A 22,298-nucleotide genomic window follows, 5' to 3' on the forward strand; every position below is an offset into this window, starting at 1 on the left:
GGCCCGATTGGATTTGTCTTGCTTTCTGTGGGCGGCACCTACCTGGCAGACAGTCGGATGATCTGTTCGGTGTTATATTTTGTAAAATGAAATAAAGCCCTTGCATCGACCGAAAAGCATCTTTTCAACCAATCGAACAAGAAGCAAACAACCCAACGCCTGCAAGCGGCAGGTTAGCTCGGGCCGATCACGTGAGGGCCCTGCCGCGGCTGCGTGCGTGCGGACGGAAGGCAGTTTGAGAGGAAGCGCGCGGAGTGGCTGTTGGTGCGCGCGGGCCGGAGGTGCTGACCATGAGCCTGTGGGTGGACAAATACCGGCCGACGGCCCTCAGCAAACTCGACTACCACAAGGAGCAGGCCAGCCAGCTCCGTAATCTGGTGAGTGACGGTACCCAACTGCGGGGACCCAGCACTGGGCCCCTTCACTCTGCCGACTTAACCTCCCAACCCCCTCCCAAATAAAACTAAGTGTTAAGTTTACAATGGAGAGGAAAAGAACTTTATCTTTACGTCTGCAAGCCCGATTAAGCTGACGTTAATTTATTCCCAAATATGAAAATAGCCAAGATGTATTAAAGGAAGTCATGTTTTAAAATGAGTTAATTCTGCGACGTGTGGTCAAGCAGCAAGTTTTAAACTGACAGCACTACTGTGAAGAAGAAGCCGATGCTGCGCTGTTATTATCATTTGGGTTGCTGCATTGAATTGGGAGCATCGCTTTCAGCTAAAGACGTTGACTCATTTTGAAACGTGACTTCCTTTTAATGCATCTTGGCCATTTTCACATTTGGGAATAAATTGTCAGCTTAATCAGGCTCTCAGACGGCAGTTAGACTTATTTGATTTGAATCAGAATCCCAGGAATGCAGAAGGAGGTTACTTGGCCCTTTGAGCCTGCACGGACAACAATTTCACCCCCCTGTAACCCCGCCTATTTAGCCTACTCATCCTCCCTGACACTAAAGGGCAATTGTGTGCGCTGGTTAGGTGAATTGGTCATGCTAAGTTCTTTGTGTACCTGAATAGTGCTGGGGTGTGACATTTAGGGGATTTTCACAGTAACTTCATTGCATTGTAATGTAAGAGCACTTGTGAGAATAAATAAACTTTAATTTTGCATGGCCAATCAACCTAATCCACACATTTTTGGACAATGGGAGGAAACTGGAGCAGCCAGAGGAAACCCATGCTGACATGAGGAGAACGTGCTCATTCCACACACAGTTACCTGAGGTTGGGTTCCCTGGTGCTGTGAGGCAGCAGTGCTAACCACTGCCATTCTTAAATTTGGTACAAAATTGCAACAAAAGGGTGGGTGCATTACTTAAGAAAGGCTGATTGGCTTTTGCACTAACTTGTGACAGGAGAATGTAAGGGCAGGTAACTTGGATCTTTTCAAGGTAGTGTCAGAAAGGCATCTTGAAAAATGAATTAAGTTACAACTCTGAGGATAGCAGGGGGCAAACCACCTTGACCAGGAGTGTTCTGGATTGACAAGCAACAAGAAATTTGCCAGCAGTCTGTGTTACTAAGGATTGGTGTTTAGGAGATTGGCTAGCAGGTGTATATGGAGGAAGTTTGCATTCACAGTGAAGACAGTAAGAAGTCTCACAACACAAGGTTAAAGTCCAGCCAATTTATTTGATAGTAAACTCACAAGCTTTCGGGGTTTGCCCCTTCATCAGGTGAATGGAGACTCTCACCTGTGCTTACCCCAGTCCAACGCCGGCATCTCCACATCATGACTTCACAGTGAAGAGGCATAGGGTGGAAAAACAGGCTGTGACTGAATGCAACATCATCTTTGGGACAGCACTTTAGTTCCTCCTGGCCAACAGGGGATGCTGAAAAAAACACTGGCCTATGGAACTGGCAACTCATTCCTCCCCTTTTGTTGGCTTTCCTCTAATTGGAGTGGATCATCCTTGTGAACCTGGATAGTTTGTATGACAGTAACAAGTGCAATATAACTTTTAAATGCATAGGCCTTAATTTTAAAATCCTCCCTCCCTATGACAAGCAAGGTTAAATACTTAAACATTGGAAATGTGACCTCGGCGTGCCGAACTTTTTTTAATGACTGGATATCAAGACAAAAGGGGTATGTCATTGTATTTAGGATTTGTCTTCTGCAGTGTAACTAGGGGCCTAATTTAAAATTTGCTGCTTCAGCATGGGCTTTGCAGGAAAATCAGCAGTGAAAGGGAGAAATAAGCTGTCAGTTCCACTACTGGGTGGCACAGTGGCCACTCAGTAGTGAAACTGAGTTCCAGGTTCCTGGCACCACTGCCTCACAGCATCAGGAACCTGGGTTTGATTCCCGGCTTGGGTCACTGTCTGTGCGGAGTTTGCACGTTTTTCCTGTGTCTGCGTGGGTTTCTTCCAGGTGCTCCGGTTTCCTCCCACAGTCCAAAAGACATGCTGGTTAGGTATATTGACCATGCTAAATTCTCCTTTGGTGTACCGGAACAAGTGTTGGCATGTGACTATCAGGGAATTTTCACAGTAGCTTCATTAATATAAGCCTACTTGTGATACTAATAAATAAACTTTAAAAACTTTAGTGTTTTTCAGTGCTGCTGTTCCAGTCGCACAAAGATGCCACTGCATTGACAGTCACAGGCTGTTTTTCTATTTTATGCCTCTCCAATGTGAATGTAGACTCCTCCCACCTGATCCCGACAGCCTTTCTTTCCCTCCATCCCCAATGGCCAATTTCCACCAACCCTAAGTAACACTGATCACAAGTAAATTTCTTGTTGCTTAGTCAGCCAGAACACCATTGGTCCATGCGGTCTGCCGCCTGCTATCCCCACAGTCATAATTTATTTTTCAAGATGCTTTTCATACGTGACCTTGAAAATGTCTAACTTACTTGCCCATACATTCTCCTGTGGAAAGTCAATGCAAAGCCAATCAACCTCTCTGCTAAATAATGCCTCTGCCATCTTTTGAATACTGTACCATTTATGAACCTTTGATATTTTGATATTAATTTATTCTCAATATCATCTCCATAATCCCCATCAGTTTTGTGCCTGAAGAGAAGAATCCTAGTTCTCATGCTTTATCCTGTAGTGTCCTAAACATTTTGATGACTCTTCCTTTGTACCTTTTCAAGTTCAGATACATCTCCCTCTATTCTGGGTACAGGTTTATCCACACTATTGCAGCAAAATAATTTTGTTCAGCCTATGTTTTTTTCATCTTTCATATAAGATCCCATTTGCTTTGGTCATTTTTTGATCCCGTGAGGAATATGTATAGCATGACTCGAATATCTTTCTTGATTTGCCTCTTCGGATTTCCCCTTTTCATCCTATATTTCTTTTGTTCAATTTCTTATCCCCCATGATATGACTTTACACATGCCTACGTTGAATAGCACTTGTTATCTCCCAGTCAGTTCAAGTTCTTCCATAGTTTCCATCTTCTGCTGTACTAATCAATCTTAATTCATGCCCTTTGCAAGCTTTGAGATAGTTCTGTTCATGCTCAACAAACAGCATTTAAGGTAAGTAATCAAATATTTACTTTGGTAGTGTTGGCTGAAGATTAGATTTTGGGCAGAACACTGGGAGACCTCAACTATAGGATCCTTTCCAGGGACAAATTGGTGCTTGCCAGTCCTCTAGACAGACAGGGCCTCAAAGACAGCATTTCCAACAATGCAGCATTCTTGTCAGTTCTGTACTGAACTGGAGTCTGAACCTGCAACTTTCTGACTTGGAAGGAAAACCTACTGAGATCTGCTTTACAAGAACATCACTTACTCCACTGATCCCTTTGGGAGCATACTCAGTACATGCCTTTAAGAAAATTACCTGCCTTTTGGCAGATTCTGTTTCTATTGCCCTGTTGTGATTTGATCTATTCCACCAAACTTTCTAAAACCACACATTTTTAGTGAAACCTTATAAAGTTTAGTTGAATTCCAGAAAAACACATCAATGCTGTCATGTTTACCTATGTTTTTGCCTAGTAAAAACTTTATTAAATTGGTCTTGCATAACCTTGTTCTATATCCATGCTAATTCTGATGAATTAGTCTGTAACTCCCTAAACGGTCCACTAGCTGGTCCTTTACAATCCGTTTAATTTCCTGGTACTGATGACGTTAACACAACCCCACTTTCAGATATTCTTATAAGTAAAATAAATAAATATTATTATAAATAATATATTTGGTGCTTGCCAGTCCTCTGGCACAATGCACTTGCACTTACCTAAGGAATCATTAAATATTTGTAAGTAGTTCTGCCAGCCCAGCTCTCTTGTGTATATATATCCTTAACTTCTGTCGCAATTTTAAACCATACTGCTTCACCAACTTCCTTTTGAATTGAAAGGTTTTTCTTTCTACTGCTTCTGTTATCTATTGTAGATAACTTGCAGTATTTAAACGCATCCTCTTTATTTCTTTAACTTTATCACTCAGTAAAGCTCCTATGCAATCACTGCTCTCAATATTTGTTTAAAATATTATTGGGAATATCTTAACTCTTACCACAATATAGTACTGTACTATTAAGTTACAAAGGTGAATATGGTGTATAACTTGAATGTCATCAGACAAAACTGAGTAACAGCTGCAGGTAGTTAGAACATGAGGCAGTGATCTGTGCATTGATAATGCAGCTGAAAGGAAACAGGAGGTCTTTTCTGTTGGAAGATAACATTCAGTTTTGAAAATTAACTTTTGCTGATAGAATCTCAGCATGCTATTTTCTTTTAAAAATAGAAATAGGATTAAGCTTTGTTCTGTTGCTCAGCAATATTGCCTTCAAAAATATTTTCTGTAACGTTCCTTGAGCTGCAATATATTGTGATACGTCATTCTCTTTGATCTTTTGTGTCGTGCCAGATGAAGCATTTAAAGATTAGTACAGAGCTTTAAGGTATGAATTTCTCCAGCTGACATTTTACTGTACTAGGTCAATAATTATTTAATCAAAACATTATTGCAGCCTTTAAGTACAAGGTGAAAAAGCAGAGTCTTCCTTTACCAAAGATGATCTAAAGTTAATCATGATGAAGTAATTGAGCTCAGTTTTAAAGAATGAAACGTATCTATTTGATTGTCATTATGCAATACTTCTGGTCATCTTTCTTTCAATTCCCTTTCCCCAATCATTGGGCATGTTCAGCCCTAGCTGAGAGGCACCTTATACTCTGGAAGCTCTAGTTTCTGGCAGAACCTCTAATTCTGCATATACTGGAACAAAAAAAACTTGCATTTGTATTAGCACCTTTAACATTCCAAGGCACTTCACAGGAGCATTATCAGGCATAGTTTGACACATTCACATAAAAGTGATAGAAAAGGTGACTAAAATGGTCAACAAGTTAGGTTTTAAGAAACAGGCATAGTGTATAAATCTGCATATTCAGCAGTGATGATGTAGCGATGCCGGCGTTGGACTGGGGTAAACACCAGGTTTAAGTCCAACCAATTTATTTGATAGTAATCCCACAAGCTTTCGGAAACGGTGTTCCTTCGTCAGGTGTGTGGAAGGTTCTGTTGAGAGAAGGGCATATAAAGATACACACAGTTTACAGAATATGGAGATTAGACTGCAAGTCTTTACAGACAACCTGCTATTCAAGTCTTAAAGATGCAGACAATATGAGTGGAGATAGCATGAGCATAGGTTAAAGAGATATATATTGTCTCCAGACAGGACAGTAAGTGAGATTTTACAAGCCCAGGCAAGTCAAGGAGGTTACAGATAGTGCGACATGAACCCCAGATCCCGATTGAGGCCGTCCTTGTGTGCAGAACTTGGCTATCAGTCTCTGCTCAGCGACTCTGCACTGTCATGTGTCATGAAGGCTGCCTTGGAGAACACTTACCCAAAGATCAGAGACCGAATGCCCGTGACCGCTGAAGTGTTCGCCAACAGGAAGGGAACAGTCTTGCCTGGTGATTGTCGAGCGATGTTCATTCATCCATTGTCATAGCATCCGAAAGCTTGTGGGATTACTGTCAAATAAACTGGTTGGACTTAAACCTGGTATTGTGAGACTTCTTAACTTTGCAGCAGTGACCATTGTTTCAGAAGAAGTTAGGATAGGCAGTGTAGCTGAGTTTGGTACCCACTCATACAGTGCACCTTGGCTTACTTTGTAGTGCTCTTGTCTCTAAGCTGAAAGGTGGTAGGTTCCATTTGGAGGTGTGGTTGCAGATTGACAATGGTTTGGAACTGTATTTTCCAAGATATTTCACATTTAGGAAAGATAGGTAAATTAGAGAAAGAAATAGAGTAAGCCTTGATGATAAAGGTAGTAGTAAGGAAAGAACTTTGCCCATAAACCAGGATGTATCATCAATATGGATAAAACTAGGGAATAACAGGGTAATAAACTGTTGGGAATAGGTTATAGGTTCCTTGACAGTAATTGTTATGTTGGGCAGAGTACAAGTCAGGAAATTAGAGATGCAGGTAATTGAGGGGAACTTTTAATTTTAATATTTTTATATGCTGGGAAAACCAAATTAGCAAAGTAGCTTGGAGAACTAGTTCATGAAGTGCATTCAAAGACTGTTCCAAAAAAAGCTGTGCTCAGGAACCAACTAGCAACAGGCTATTTTCGGTCAAATACTATGTAATGAGACAGTTAATTAGTAATCTCGTATTGAAGGGTCATCCTGAGGAAGAGTGATAACAATAGAATTTCATATTAAATTTGGGTGCTATGGTTAATTCAAAAACTAGGCTATTGAATTTCTTGTATATCCTCCTTTGCAGCGTGAATCATTTCACAATTAACCTTCCGTCAACTTATTACCTTTGTTTCGGACAGCAAATACAAGAGGTCAGAGGAGCATCTCTCCTTACCCAATTTCTAACCTGCACCTCCATTCTGCCTTGAAAAGGTTTTATTTCGAATTATAAATTTTTTTTTGAAAATCAAATCTTTTGATATCTTCCCCAGTCATTGTTTCAGAAATAGTAAAAAAAAACTTTCAATGGGCATAAGCCGTAAGCATTGACTTGAGTGAAATACAGATGGAGTAATTAGTCTGCTTGAAGTGTCATCATTAAACTACTGCCTGATGATTTATTTTCCTTGAATGTAATTTCTGTCTTCTAATGTGTTGGCCATTCTTATTATAGTGTCATTCTCAAGTTTGAGATATAAAAAGAACTTTCATATAAATGTAACAACCTCAAGACCTCAAATGTTTCATTCCCAATCCTATCAATCTTTCAAATGGGGTCAAAACAGTAGTGAAAGCAGAATTGATGGTGACTCTAAAAGGGAAGTGGATAAATACATGAAAAAATATAACTGAGAAGGTTTTGGGGAAAGGACTAAAAATATAATGCCCTTAAGCCAAATGTAGTAAGAATAATTGTCTAATTCTCTGATATTGACTTTATATATTCCAAACCAATATTCATTATACCAAAAGAAATTATCTGTGGCAATTCTTTTGACTGGCTCTTTGCAGAACTGAATCTGCACGACTGAACTTTAGTTTGGAATGATGATTTCAGAAAATACTACTTTTATTCATTTACGGGATGTGGGCATCGCTGACTGACCCAGCCTTTATTGTCCATCCCCAACTGCCCTCCACAGCCACATTGCTGTGGATCTGGAGACACGTGTAGGCCAGACCAGGTAAGGACAGCAGATTTTCTTCCCTAAAGGACATTAATGAACCAGATGGATTTTTACAACAATTGACAATGGTTTTATGGTCACCATTAGATTCCAGATTTGAACCTAGGTCCCCACATCTTGTCCTGGATCTCTGGATTACTTGTCAAGTGACAATACCACTACACCACTGCCTCCTGGTCACTAGTACCACCTCCACTATATCATATGAAACTGGCTGGTTATGACCTGTGTTTTGTTCCTACCAGGTTCAATGTGGTGATTTCCCTCACTTGTTGGTGTATGGACCTTCAGGATCAGGAAAGAAGACGAGGATAATGTGTTTACTTCGTGAGCTTTATGGTGCAGGAATAGAGAAGCTAAGGATTGAACATCAGACAATAACAGTAAGGAATTCATTTTCTTAAATGTACACTTCAGCAAAATGATGCTATTTAGAACTAAAAAGATAACATATACTCTGGGAATTGTGAACTTTATGGCATACTTATTTGTTCAAGTATTGTTGCATAATAACGTAACTGATCTTTATAACTTCAATTAATTTGGAATACTGTATGCTATCTTTAATGATCCCACTTGGCTGAATCTTTTAGGGCCACTGTTTTGAGCCCCCTGTATCTTCTTTCCTTATCCAATCCTATATTCCCTTGACACCCAGGATGCTCTGGACTCTTTTCCCTTTGTGAAAACGTGTTGGCTTTGTACACTCCCTATTTCCTTTTGATGACTCCCACTGCTCTGATGTGAATTTTCCAACAGGTAGCTGCTCCTAGTCCACTTTGGCCACATCCTATCTTATATTAAAAGTGGCCTTTCCCAATTCAGAAACTTTATTTCCAGTCCATCTTTGTCCTTTTCCATAATTACCTTAAATTTTACCGAGTTATGATCACCAAAATGCTTCCCCACGGACACTTCTACCATCTGCCTATGTTCCCTAAAATTAGGTCAAGTACCGTCCCCTCCCTTGTACGGCATTTACCTGCAGGTTCAAAAAGCTATCCTACGTGCACATCAAGAATTTTGCCTCACCTAACCCTTAGACATTTTGCCTAGCTCAATTGATATTGGGGAAGTTGAATCCCTATTATTACCCTACTGTTTTTGCATTCCTCTGAGATTTGCCTATGTATCTGCTCTACTATCTCTCCCTGACTGGCCAACAGCTCCCAGCAACATGATTGCTCTCTTTTTGTTTTTAAGTTCCACCCATATGACCTCAATTGTGGAACCTGCTAAGATGATATCTCTCCATGCTGCAGCCACTGACTGCGTGATCAGTATTGCAATACCACTTCTTTTATACTCTTCAGTCTTATTTCACCTTATCTACATGTTAATTTTCCTGAATAAAATCTAGACAGATAGTTCTCTAGTTCAGTATGCCGAGGAACCAAGTCAGGAACAGACAATGTTAGATGTAATGTGCAATAAGAAAGTCAATTAACTATTTGTAAATTCATGTTGACTCTGCTGAAAAACGTTATGATTTTCTAAATGCCCTGTTACTATATCCCAAATAATGAATTCCAGAATTTTACTTGCGACTGATGTTGGGTCAACTGGCCTATTGTTCCTTTTTTCTATTCCAACTTTCTCAAATAGCAGGCTTGTATTTGCTACATTTCAATTCTTAAACTATCCTAAAATCTGCAAGATGAAAACCAATTCTCACTCAGAGTCAAGGGATATGAGTGGACAGGAAAACAGAGTTAAAGTTTACAATCATCGATGATAGCATTGAATGGTTAAGCAGACCTCAGGGACTTGGGTTTTTACGTACTTATGTTTGAATGCTTTCATGGTCTCTGCAGCAATCCCTTCTATAAGCCCTCAGATGTATGCCATTTGGTTCATTCAGCCCTTGGATGTGTGCCATTCAGATAGACTTAGTCTAGTTATAACTGAAGCATTAACTCTATTGATAAAAAGAAGCACTCCAATGTCACTTGAGCGTCACTTGCATATAAGCTGAGAAGCAGGTGTACACCATCCACATCTTGGAAATACTTAAAATAAGTGAAACACAAAAGCAATAGTTTCCACCCCTTTTAACCGTGTTTAACTCCTTGGGAACGAGTATAGTTCAGGTTTTGTGGAAAATTGGCATTACCTGGTCAGAGTGCATAGGAATCATGATACATCAATGCACAATTGAAGTGCAAGAAATATGTGTTCCAATCACTAATAGTGTCTTACCTTTGGAGTTATTTAAATCTAATCTAGAGTTAGTTTAGATCTGTTAGCACTTAGTTCCATTAACTCTTTAGTATTCTTTACTTACACTGATTTCTTTTAAGTTGCCCATTCTCATTAGGCACTTAGTCCGTTATTATACCTAGATTATTTTTATCTTCTACTGTGAAGCCAAATACAAAGTATGTATTTATTGTCTGTGCCCTTTCCTTGTTCTCCATGGACCCAATTACACTTTTTTCTTATTTACTTATCTAAAGAAACATTTACACTTGTGTTTTTGAATTCTATTTTACTAGTTATTTTTTTTTTCTTCTTATTGATTTCTTGGTCCTCCTTTGCATTCTAAAATCTTCTCAACCCTATTTCTGGCAACATCAAAGTTATTTATTAATATTGCATTGTGTGTGTGAGATGAATTGTTGGATTTCTGATTGTTCTGCAGCAGCAGGTTGATGGGGTCAGACTCAACAGCCACAGCTTAGCAGTGGGTTCATGATCAGGACTGGGCTTTATGAGGAAAGTGGAGTGCTTCTGAACAGGCATCGAACATAACAAGTAGCACTTACTGGCCACAGACCTTTGGCCAAGTTCTCCATATTCCCATGAGCCCATGGACTGTAGACCGAGACAAACAGGACCTGAACCGTGATTGGTGCCATTGCCAGTGCTGTCTTTAGTCCCATCTTTCTATTATCAAGGCTACCCCTAATCCTTTTCCATTTAGCTCATCTCATCAAAAAGCTAAGGATGCTTTCACAGGCCGTAATGTTCCAAGAAGACAGCACACTGGCATCACCTCAAGGGCAATTGGGAATGGATGATGAATACTGTCCTTGCCACAAAATCACCAACCCATAAACAAAAAGTTGTTACTTCAACACTTGTAGTATTGAAGCCCTAACAAATCAAATCAGCATGAAACTATTAATAATGTAGGTTCTTACTGTTATATTGTACATCTTTACAGACACCATCCAAAAAGAAACTGGAAATAAGCACGATAGCAAGCAACTATCATCTTGAAGTTAATGCAAGGTAAGTGCTTACAAAGGATAAGAATTTTGTTCAGTAAGCTTCAATTTTTAAGAGTGTTGTTGCCCTGAAAAGGTAGGGCACTATTGGTGATTGGAACACTTTTCTTGCACTTCGATTGTGCATTAATGTATCGTGTTTCCTATGCACTCTGACCTCAAATGCCAATTTTCAACAATACCTTAAGAATATTAATTTCCAAGGAATTAAACATGGTTAAAAGGGATAGAGACTGCTGTTTTTGTGTTTCACTTATTTTAAGTATGCCCAGGGTGTGAATGGTGTACACCTCCCTCTGAGCTTGTATGTAAACTATGCTTGAGTGACATTGGAGTGCTTCCTTTATCAATTCTTAGATCACATGTTGCAGCAACTTAATTTTAAAAAAGGGGTTGACTCTTGCACTGTTTATTGGTGATTGTAAAGAAATATGGTGACATTTATACAAATTACTGCAGATGCTAGCAATCTGAAATAAAAACAAAAAATGCTGCAAATACTCAACCGGTGTAACAGTTTAGATGAATGGTTATTAAGTAGAAGCATTAACTGTATTTACTGCAAATGTTGCCGGATCTGAGTATTAGCAGCATTTTCTGTTATTAAAGAGACATTTATGATGGGGAGACAATAGAGTAGTGGTCATGTTGTGGAACTAATAATTCAGAGACACAGTTAATGCTCTGGGGACATAAGTTCAAATCGCACTATGGCAGCTGGTGGAATTTGGATTCAGTTAATTTTTTAAAAAATCATGAATATAAAGCTAATCTCAGTAATGGTGACCATGAAACTCTCATTGATTGTCATTAAAATCCCATCTGCTTCACTAATATCCTCGTCGGGAAGGAAATCTGCCATCCTTGCCTCGTCTGACCTACATGTGACTCCCAGATCTATTGAAATTTGGTTTGATCTTAACTGCTCTCCGAAGTGGCCTAGCAAGCCAATTCAGTTCAAGGGCAGTTGGGATGGGCAGTAACAAATGCTGCCCTTGCCAGTGATGCCCACACTCCATGAAAGAATAAAGAAACAAATTTCAGTCCTCTGGTCTAAACTCAAATCAGAGTCTGAGTGGCGGGGGGAGGATAAAAGATGAAGATTTCACTTTTCACCTCTAGAATATGATTAGAAAATATTTTGTATTTTCAACTTAATGGTGTTGCGAATCACTACTCAGGTTCCTTTGTCAAGTTGCAAATATGGATGTCTGCATTCACCTGGAGGCCATATAATGCCTTCATACAATCCCGATGCATGCAAAAATCAATCTACAACATGCACACGCTAGGTCCACTAAGCCTAGTTTCAAGAACTCAGCATCTATGTTGGACACTGGTTTGTGGTAGCACAGCTGAAAAGTAGAGGGGTGCAAGTACACATGTTGAAAGTTGTATGGGCTGCCTAAGAGGCACAAATGATGGCCCTTTGCACTCTTTTTATCAATGACTAGTTGCTCAACCAGTTCTTAGTGAATTTTCTACATACACAGTGAAGGATTCCTTCACCTTTGCAAAGATTATATGCAACCTACATACTGATAGCAATACCTTGTCTATGAGCTTGTTCTACAGTGTTATTTATGAATGCCAATGAAGAAAGCTGTTTACATTTGGGCTGGGTTGCTATACTAGTCTATACCATTTCCTGAATCTGTATTCATTAAAGTTATGAACTTAGCAACTTGTGCAATCAAGTTCAGGTTTAATGACTCCCATGTTTGGATGGTGTAACAAATCTCCCCTTGCTAACTTTTGTGTTGACTTCTATGAAAAATTCATTTTTGATGGAAAGAGCATGAATCTGCCCTGTGCTATTCTGTCACATGGTTGATATGTTCATAATCCTACAGTTTAAGAACAAAGAAAAGTGCAGCACAGGAACAGGCCCTTTGGCTCTCCATGATCATGATGCCTTGACTAAAAAAAACTTTGTATACCATCCCTCGCTCCCATTCACTTTTGAGATGGAGCAATCAAACATGTTGTTTTTCATTGGCTTGTAATTTGTAAACTCTGCTGGTGGTTTACTCAACTCCGAAACCCTAGGGGGAACCCAAGTGAACAAAAATACATTAATTCTGCTTAAACAAACACTCCATGTTTAAAATGAGTACTTGTTATCCTACCTACTAACTTAGAAGTTTCCCTAGGTAAATCATCACTCTGCAAAACAGAACTGAAGTTTAAACATGCCATTTAAAAGAAACATGATATAAATATACTACTTAAAGGCACATTATCATTACACTGGTCATCAAGTAATTGTTCGCTATATTTTGCATGACTCAAATGTGCCAAAGATCACTACTTTCAGACCTGAAAATGGCCAGCCTACCTAGAAAGGCAAAAGTATCTTAAAAATTTGAACAACACGTTAGCAAGCAATTTCATGCTGCTACAATGCACTGGCGATGCAAGAAATAATTTCCACTAATACAATGCTGCTGTCAGTCCAAAAGACTTCCTGCCTACCACACAATTGAGCATAGAATTTCAGCGCAGTATGATACTGGGTGTGTAGGTTGTACATCCCAACAATTGGCTGATCAAATCGAGCTACGTGTTCCTCAGACTTTTAGTAATGGGCAGAGTACAGACTGTACTCAGGCAGTACACGCTTGCAAACAAAATAGGAAATAAAATGAAACATCTACTTTTGGATGTGATTCTATGATTGGGCAGCACTTGCTGAACAATCCAGCATACGCAAATAGCTACACTAACAACAATTTTAAGATAACAGTTGAGTTCGTCTCTCGATTATTTACAAATTTCTGGGAACAGCATATGTTAATACCCAGTGACCCATTCTTTAAACAAAAATATGTTGAAGCCTTGTACCTTTTTTGAATTTCCTACAAGCATAGTGAACCTATAATTCCTGTTGCTTTCTCCACAGCAATACCTTGGCCAATCAGCATCTTTTATATCCTGTGGTATGAATTGTTGTGACCACTTCAAATTTGTCATTTTTGCGTTTGGCAGCATGTCTCTTCTTTTCAGCAATAAATATTCAAAAACTGTGAACTAGTTTTACATGAGGCCCCTTGAGTTAGCAAAAGATGCATTTATTTTTGTTATCAATATGGGCTTAATTTAAACAGATCCCGGAAAAGGTGAGTTTTTAACCCATTTGCAACATTACTTTGGATTTTTTTTCTCTGCACAGTGATGCATGCCAATTAATATTTCTATATTTTATGATGTTGGGACTTGACATAGTTGACACATGAATTGGTACTGCCCTATTATACATTTTTGGATGTTTTTCAGCTGAATATGTGTACGGATTTCAACGAAATTTAAGTATTTTGTTCTGCTTCTCTAACGATTAAATTGAGCCTAAGTAGATTAGTCATAGTGGTGGTGCCAGGTTCACCTTCCGATCTCACACTGATGCTAGGATTATTACAAATTACATCAAAATTCTTGGGCTTAGGAGGAGAAAGATCAACTGGAATTCCTATACCTGTTAGCCATCCAGTAACCTTGGCTTGATGTGAATGAGGATCGAATGATCTTTGTTTTGATGTTTCTTTCCTATGATTACTAATGCTCTCTATCAAAGCTCATGAAAATTCAGGCTGTTTGGGTGGGATATTGGAGAGCATCAGATTTGCTTTACCTTCTGCATCTTCCAACCATCTGTTGTTTCCAATTTTAAAACAGATTAGAATTCTAGAATTACATTTCTGTTACAGTGATGCTGGGAACAGCGACAGAGTGGTTATTCAAGAACTAATTAAAACAGTAGCACAGTCTCAGCAGCTTGAGACAAGTACACAAAGAGACTTCAAAGGTAAGACATGATATAATTGACAGATCTAATTTATGGATTTCACTAATTTAAAAATATTATATACATGTGTATCAGTCTCCATGGATATCAATAAATAACTGAATTTACAGAAGAATCACAATGAGAAAGATCAATTGTCAGGTTTTATCTTTTTATAACTTGTATTGTAGCATTCATACCAAAAGCAACATAAATTAAACTTCAATTAACAAATAAGTCACATTCAGTATAAATTGCATGTTAAATTGCGAATATATCGGCTGGTCCACTCAGCATATAAGACATCAGTTTCAACCACCCAGTCCTTAAGGTAGAATTCCAGCTCCTTTCATTCAGATTCCCATCAGCTACTCCTCAACCCAAGTTCCACCAGTTTAGACTTCAACAAAAAGTTGCATTTCTCCGGAACTACTTCAGCTCTGTCTACTACTACTTGAATCTATTATCGAGGATTTCAGATTCACTGCATTTGAAAAGTAGTGGTATAATCAGACAAAGTCAGCAAAGATTTATGAAAGGGAAACCATAATGACAAATTGACTGGAATTCTTCGAAGATATAAAAAGTAGATTTGATCAGTAATAAATAGACCATTGAGAACTGCTGGTTGTGGTGTATTTAGATATTTAGAAGGCTTTTGACAAGATCTCACATTGTAATCTGCAATGTAAAGTGAAAGCGCATGGGATTATGGGTGATGTCTTGAGGTGGATAGAAAGCTGTTTATCAGACGGGAAGCAAAGAGTCGGAAAAAAGGGTCTTCCCGATTGGCAGGCAGTGACTAGTGAGGTATCACAGGGATTTGTGCTAGGAGCAGAACTGTTCAAATTATACACTGATGATTTGGACGAGGGAATTAAATGTATTGTCTCCAAGTTTGCAGATGATGCAAAGTTGGATGGGAGAGTGGGCCTGGAGGAGAATGCAGAGATGCTTCAGTGGGGACAGGCTGAAAATGTGGGCATATGCATGGCAGATGCAGTATAATATATACAAATGGGAGGTTATCCACTTCAGTACCAAAATTAGGAAGGCGGATTATTATTTGAATGGATTGAAATGAAGAGAAATGGATACCCAATGAGACCTTGGTGTCCTTGTACAGCTGGCAGTAAAGGCAATTGGTATGTTTGTCTTCAGCAAGAAGATTTGAGTATAGGAATAGGGATGTTTTACTGCAATTGTATATGGTGTTGGTGCGGCCACACCGGGAATATTGTGTGCTGTTTTGTTTTCTTCATCTGAGGAAGAAGGTTCTTGGTGTAAAAATTTCTTCACCTGGAGAGTGATAAATTCGTGGAATTCAGCCACTCGGTATGATCATCCAGCTCAATAGCCGGATCCCCCCTCCCTCCCTGAATCCTTTGATCCTTTTCTCCCCAAGAGCTAAAACCAACTCTTTGTCAAAAACGTATAATGTTTTGGCCTCATCTGCTCTCTTGTGGTAGTGAATTCCACAGACTTACCACTCTCTGGGTGAAGAAATTTTTCCTCATCTCAGTTCTAAACAGTTTACTCCTGATCCTCAGACTATGACCCCTGGTTCTGGACTTCCTCACCATTGGGAACATCCTTCTTGCATCTGTTAGTTCTGTTAGAATTGTATAGGCTTCTATGAGATTCCTGCCCCCAGCCCCCCGCCCCTTCTGAAGTGCAGCAAATATAATCTTAATCGACACAATTTCTCCTCAGGAGTCAGTCCGGTAAACCCTTGCTAATCTCTTTATAGCAAGAACATTCTTCCTCAAATAAGGAGACCAAAACTGCACAAAATATTCCAGGTGTGACCAAGCCCTGCGTAATTGGAGCAAGACATCCCTGCTCCTGTACTCTAATCCTCTTGCTATGAAGGCCAATATATCACTTGCCTTCTTGCTGCCTGTTGCACCTGCATGCCTAGCTTCAGCGACTAGTGTTTGAGGGGACACAGGTGTTGTTGCACATTCCCCTCACAATTTATAGCCATTCAGATAATCTGCCATGCATTTCCCATTCGCTCTGCTTGTCCAAATCACACTGAAGCATCTCTGCATCCTCCACATGGCTCATCCTTCCATCCAGCTTAGTGTCATCTGCAAATTTGGAGATGCTGTATTTAGTTCCCTCGTTTAAGTCATTAATATATGTTGTGAATAGCTGGGGTCCTACTTGTAACTGCCTGCAAATCGGAAAAAGACCTATTTATTCCAATTCAAAATAGTTCTAAGTATTGAATTCATGGGAAAACTGGAGTAATTCATGTTGGGGTTTTTTCAGTGAGAGTTCAGATTAGAATCTCCCACACTCTGTGCACTACAGAGGCACCAGCATGAATATCATTAAAGACTAGAGGATGGGGCCTATTCCTGCCCGGGAGGATGAGCAGTGGCACCGCATTGTCAGCCTCACAATTTACTGGCCAGCTCAAATCATTCCTGGGCCCACTAATTACATTAAAATTAGATGTGAATAGGGATTTAAATTACTCAACTGTCTTCCCATCAGTTTCCAACATGGATTTGATGGCGCAAGAAATCCAGCGCTGGGAGAGACATGTATGAATCCCACAAGTGCCCTTCTCATGAGATTCTCCCACCTTGCTGCACCAAAAAATTACTGTGGTGGGTGGGAGAATCCTCCCACCTCCTTAGCCTACCGTAGTCTCTAACTCTTCCTTTATTCTAGTAAAACAGTGTTATACATTAGAATAGTTACTGCAGACTTTGCTTTACATATACATTATAGTAGTTATTGTAGACGTCTGTGCTCTACATGTATAGGGTAAGAAAGAAGCTAAGCAACTAATGCCATGTTCAAATTTTAATAATTTTGACAGTTGTGTTGCTGACAGAAGTTGACAGATTAACAAAGGACGCCCAGCATGCTCTAAGGAGGACTATGGAAAAGTACATGTCTACCTGCAGATTAATTCTTTGCTGTAACTCAACATCAAAAGTCATTACTCCTATTCGTAGTCGATGTCTTGCAGTGCGAGTCTCTGCACCCAGCATTGAGGAAGTAGGTGTATTTAGCTTAATGCAATTTTGGTTTAAGATTTTTAGTTAATGAATTCTTGAATGAGCCTCTATTTTGTTTTTTAGAATTGAATTACCAGGATATGTTTCAATCATTCCACAATTAAACAATGATTTCAACTTTACATATTATTATAATCAGGGCTTACCTTGAGTTTCTGAGTCTTTGATCTGTTTTCTTTTTAAAATATCTCGTCTTATTTTCTGTAATATAAATTCTGTGGCCTCAGTTTCCTAACTGAATGAGGCCAAGTATTCATATTCTGCCCTGCATGTTGGCAAGGAGAAGCGAGGCTTCAAAATTGAGACATTTAAGGTACACAGTACTGTAGTCAGTGTTGGTGAGTGATCAGGAAACAAATATAAGCATAATAACTTTTTTGTGTTATCTTCAATGCTTTTTATTTAGTCCTGGAAATAGGTTTGTTTTTACTTTAGTTACCAGGCAAACTTTCATGCCTGATTTTCATTTCCGTTGAAGTCAATAGAAACAAAAAAATGGGCAGTGTGTAATCAGAAATTGTCCTACTCTCTCTCTCTCTCTCTCTTCCCGTGTTTTTTTTTGTCAGTCTAGCTTTTCAAATGATTTAAGAAATGTAATAGTGACAGCTATAATGTTCTTTCAGTGGCAGTAAAGCATTCCAGAAAATTGGGCAGATCTTCAAATCATATTGTCTTTTTATGTCCATCAGAAAAGGCAAATAAGGTTCTGTAGTCGGGTCATTTATATCTGAAACATTAATTTTGTTTCTATCCAAGGTGCTGCCAGACCTGCTGAGTTTATCCAGCACTTTGTTTTTATTTAGGCAAATATGATGTCTGTTTTAATATTCATTGGAATGACTAGGGCAGTGCTTCTCCAGCTATTTTCCAGTGTGACCCCATTTCTATCACTTGAAAATAAAGACATCAGTAAAAAGAAAACTGCAATAAAACAACATGGGAACATTTGGTATATAAAATTAAGTTTTCATATTATGGTGTGACATATATGAACTTTTGAAGTACTTTGTAAAAATATTATTGTATGTATCCATGTAAGTTTCAGCCAGGTTCTCCATATTTCCTGGTGAGAAAATGTAAAATCTTTTTTTCCTCCCCCTCTCCCGTCAGCCTCCCACATATAAACGTTGAAATCAGTTCCCCACTACATGGAGGCTTGCATGCATGTCCACACCTGCCCCTTTACACCCAACCACAAACACAGCAGTCCTCCTCCCAACTTGCTCACTCAGTCACATTCCCTCTGTTTTAGAATTCGTGTCCATGCAGCAGAGTTTCTATCGTAGGGTCAAGAACCTGTACCAACCAAAAAGAACAGGCATATAGTAAAATTTGAAACCGCCACTCACCTTCCTCACTCGGTTGCGCAACCTCTCGGATTGTCCAGCCCTTTGCATGCATTGAGCCTATGCCAGTCTCTACCTGTGCCAGGTGGGCTCATAAATATCTCGGACCCAATTAAACATTTTCTAATGTTTCTAACCAAGGACTCATTACCTGTCCCTTGTTACTTGATGGCAACAATCCAGGGGTTTACAGCTGTCTAGTCAGAGCATTCAGACCTGGTTATCACCTTTCAGCAGTCACCGTTGCTACTTCAAGGAAGCTCGCAACCCCAAATGTGCCTTCGGTTCAGAACCCCTGAGCTACAAAAACTAGGAGGGCGATTTTGTGCCCACATTAGTGATCCGTGGGATCATTGACACGGGTGGAAAATCCAGAGAGAATTGAGAAATATGATTCTTTGCAGAGAGATTGTGTTTCCTGATTTTCCACGCCCTTCATTGGTGATGTCATAAGGTTCAAGGTGCACAGTGGCAAAATGGTTAGCACTGGGACTTGGGTTTGGTTCCCTGCTTGGGTCACTGCGGAGTCTACACGTTCTCCCGTGTCTGCATGGGTTTCCTCCAGGTGCTCCGGTTTTCTCCCACAGTCTGATAGACGTGCTGGTTAGGCACGTTGGCCATGCTAAATTCTCCCTCAGTGTACCCAGACAGGTGGCGGAGTGTGGTGACTAGGGGATTTTCACAGTACCTTCATTTCAGTATTACTGTAAGCCTACTTGTGACACTAATAAATAAACTTTACTGCAAAGGACGAAAACCTCATTTTAATGGTTTTGCTTGTATTTAATATGATTAGCCAGGCCCCTTGCTACCACACGCTCCCTCCATCACTGAATATTCAATACAACTGGGTTTGACAAACAAGATTTAGTGTGGGGTTTCCCCAGGTAGTATAGCCCTATGTGGGGCATTCCTGCCTGCCATAGGTTGGCAGTGTGCTAGGGGCAGTTGCCAGTGGTGGGCCTTCTGGACAGCCCTATGGGAGATGATCCGCTTGTGTTGGGGAGGGTTGATGCCTGTGAGTGGGGAACTTGCCCCTGGGACTACATTGAGGGAAGGGGGGTTTGCCCCAATACCTGCAACGGGATAGAGAGATGGATAGTTGCTCTGATGCCTGCTGTGGGGTTGAGGGAGGTTGTCCAATGTTTATGAAAGGGTGGGTGCTCTGTTGGTGGGTGGGGGGAGGAGAACCCTGTCACCTCTGCTGAGATGGGGGGAGGGGTGAGTTCCCAATGCTCAAGAGGCATGGACCTTATATTTATTTTGGGGGGGGGGGGGGGGGGGGGGGTGCGGTGCTGAGTGCTGTTCAGCTTCTGTAAGGGTGCCCTGATCCTTATGGAGCTGGCTTTGCTGGTTCTATCAGGTCCCACTCCACCAGAGTGATGGCGTAAATGCCACTCACCTTTTTTAATTCTGAGGCTTCAAGATCTGGAGTGAAAATTGGGCTATACAACTGCAGAGTTGTGTTGCTTTTCAGTCTTACCTTTTTTTCAAAATGTCAGGCTAAGAGAATTCTCCACTACAAGCGACAGTGTTTATTGGAATCTGATTATAGGTTTTCTAAATTAAGAATTTTTGGTGAGGTGCACAAGGAAAAATTATTTCCTCTTGTCAAACAGCCAGTAGCCCAAGAGTTTAAAAGATTGTTTGGGGTTTTCAAAAAAATTTTGAAGATTGAATCATGACAGAATAAATAATTGCTTAAATGGCAGAAACATAATCTTTTATCAACAGCAAAATGACTGATTCATTAAATGCTTTGCCATTGCAGCCTTCAAAAATAAAACTTGACCAAAAATGTCAGTATTCCTTTAATAGCATTCCCTTTTTAAAGACTTCATTTTTTTGCATTTCTGACAATTTGACTATTTAATAATTGCACCTGGTGACTTAAGTGATGGTTTAAAGTGGCATCTGACTAATACTTGAGGAAATTGATGGCCTGAATAATGAAGTTGCAGTATTTTCTGTGGTGTAAAGTATTTTCAGAATTTGAGGTGACATGCAACAGTGACGATTAGAACTCATCTGTTCCCAGATTTGTCATGTGCTGAGTGGGGTTTGCAAGAAAGAAGGCCTCTTACTTCCTCAAGAACTGGCCAAGAAAATTGCAGAAAAATCCAATCGTAACCTTAGAAAAGCTTTGCTTATGTGTGAAGCCTGCAGGGTTCAACAGTAAGTAAGATTGATTTTTTTTTAAATATTTATATTCATTCTTTGGTTGCAGGTATCATTAGCAACACGAGCATTTCATTGCTTATTCCTAGTTTCCCTTGAGAAAGTGGTGATTTATTAATTTACATGAGTTCAAATTCTCAAACTACATTGTAGGATTTGAGCTCTTGTGCTCCGGATTGTCCGTGCCTTGATTACTCATCGAGAGTGTACTTTGCAAATTTGTGAACTTTGAATTTTCACAATCGTCATTACAAAAATAAATTTGAAAATAGCAAAATTGAAACCGCACCAATTGAAACTGCGACTGTGCATTTGATCCTTAAAAAAATAGAAAGGAACTATGTGGCAAGAGAATCTGGATTGCTTTGATTTTTCTTGACTTTTAAACATTTTTATGCTCTTAGATATCCATTTTCGACAGATCAGGATATTCCTGAGACAGACTGGGAAATATATCTCCGAGAAACTGCTAATGCTATTGTCAGCCAGCAAACACCGCAAAGGTAAACCTCATGAAATTTTATTTTTCTGCCACCAAAGGTGGAGGGATTTACACTTGCATTTTGACCTGCAATCTATTCAACTGATTCAGCAGGTTTTTCCCATGATCAAAATTACTTCCTCTCATCAGTTCTTTTTTCAAAGCTAATGGTTGACCATTCCATTAATTCTGAGGCTCATTTTGGTATTTTAAATTTTCCTTTTTTCTAAGGAAGTTTCACTTAGAAAACAGAAATTGTATGCTTCACACACCGGCTGATATGGACTGGGTGGGGGGGTGCTTGTCACAGAGAAATCTGTACCCCAGTATTGATGCACAAGTAAACTTAATGGTGTGGGGAAGCTGTCTAAGGTATCCAGCTGAGAGATTTAGAGGAGCAGAGTTGGGTTTTAAGAAGGATCTTAAAAAGACAGGAATTCTTAAAGAATAAAACCAGTGGCCAGGCAAAAGTGGGAATGCATTGGAGGCTGGAGTGAGAGCAGGTGAGGTTGTAGATCTGGAGGAATGAAGCTACGCATAGCAAATACTGTTATGACCATCTTAATTTTGAGATTAAAATGGCAAAGTCTGGAGCCTATAAGTCTATATAGGT

General features: G+C 39.7%; 1 protein-coding gene across 1 annotated transcript in view; it reads left to right on the forward strand.

Annotated features, from left to right (window-relative positions):
* Positions 1-216: 216 nt before the first annotated feature.
* rfc3 (replication factor C (activator 1) 3) overlaps positions 217-22,298 on the forward strand; it is a 37,064-nt gene continuing 14,982 nt past the window's right edge. The window contains exons 1-7 of the mRNA XM_080197460.1: positions 217-377; positions 7,877-8,014; positions 10,798-10,865; positions 14,566-14,663; positions 17,479-17,660; positions 21,065-21,201; positions 21,609-21,707. Of these exons, the coding sequence (XP_080053586.1) occupies positions 291-377; positions 7,877-8,014; positions 10,798-10,865; positions 14,566-14,663; positions 17,479-17,660; positions 21,065-21,201; positions 21,609-21,707 (809 nt within the window). The 5' untranslated portion in view covers positions 217-290. The remainder of the gene's footprint in view (positions 378-7,876; positions 8,015-10,797; positions 10,866-14,565; positions 14,664-17,478; positions 17,661-21,064; positions 21,202-21,608; positions 21,708-22,298) is intronic.

This window comes from Carcharhinus amblyrhynchos, chromosome 10 (genome assembly GCF_965287045.1).
Source record: "Carcharhinus amblyrhynchos chromosome 10, sCarAmb.v2.hapA, whole genome shotgun sequence".
NCBI lineage: Eukaryota > Metazoa > Chordata > Chondrichthyes > Carcharhiniformes > Carcharhinidae > Carcharhinus > Carcharhinus amblyrhynchos.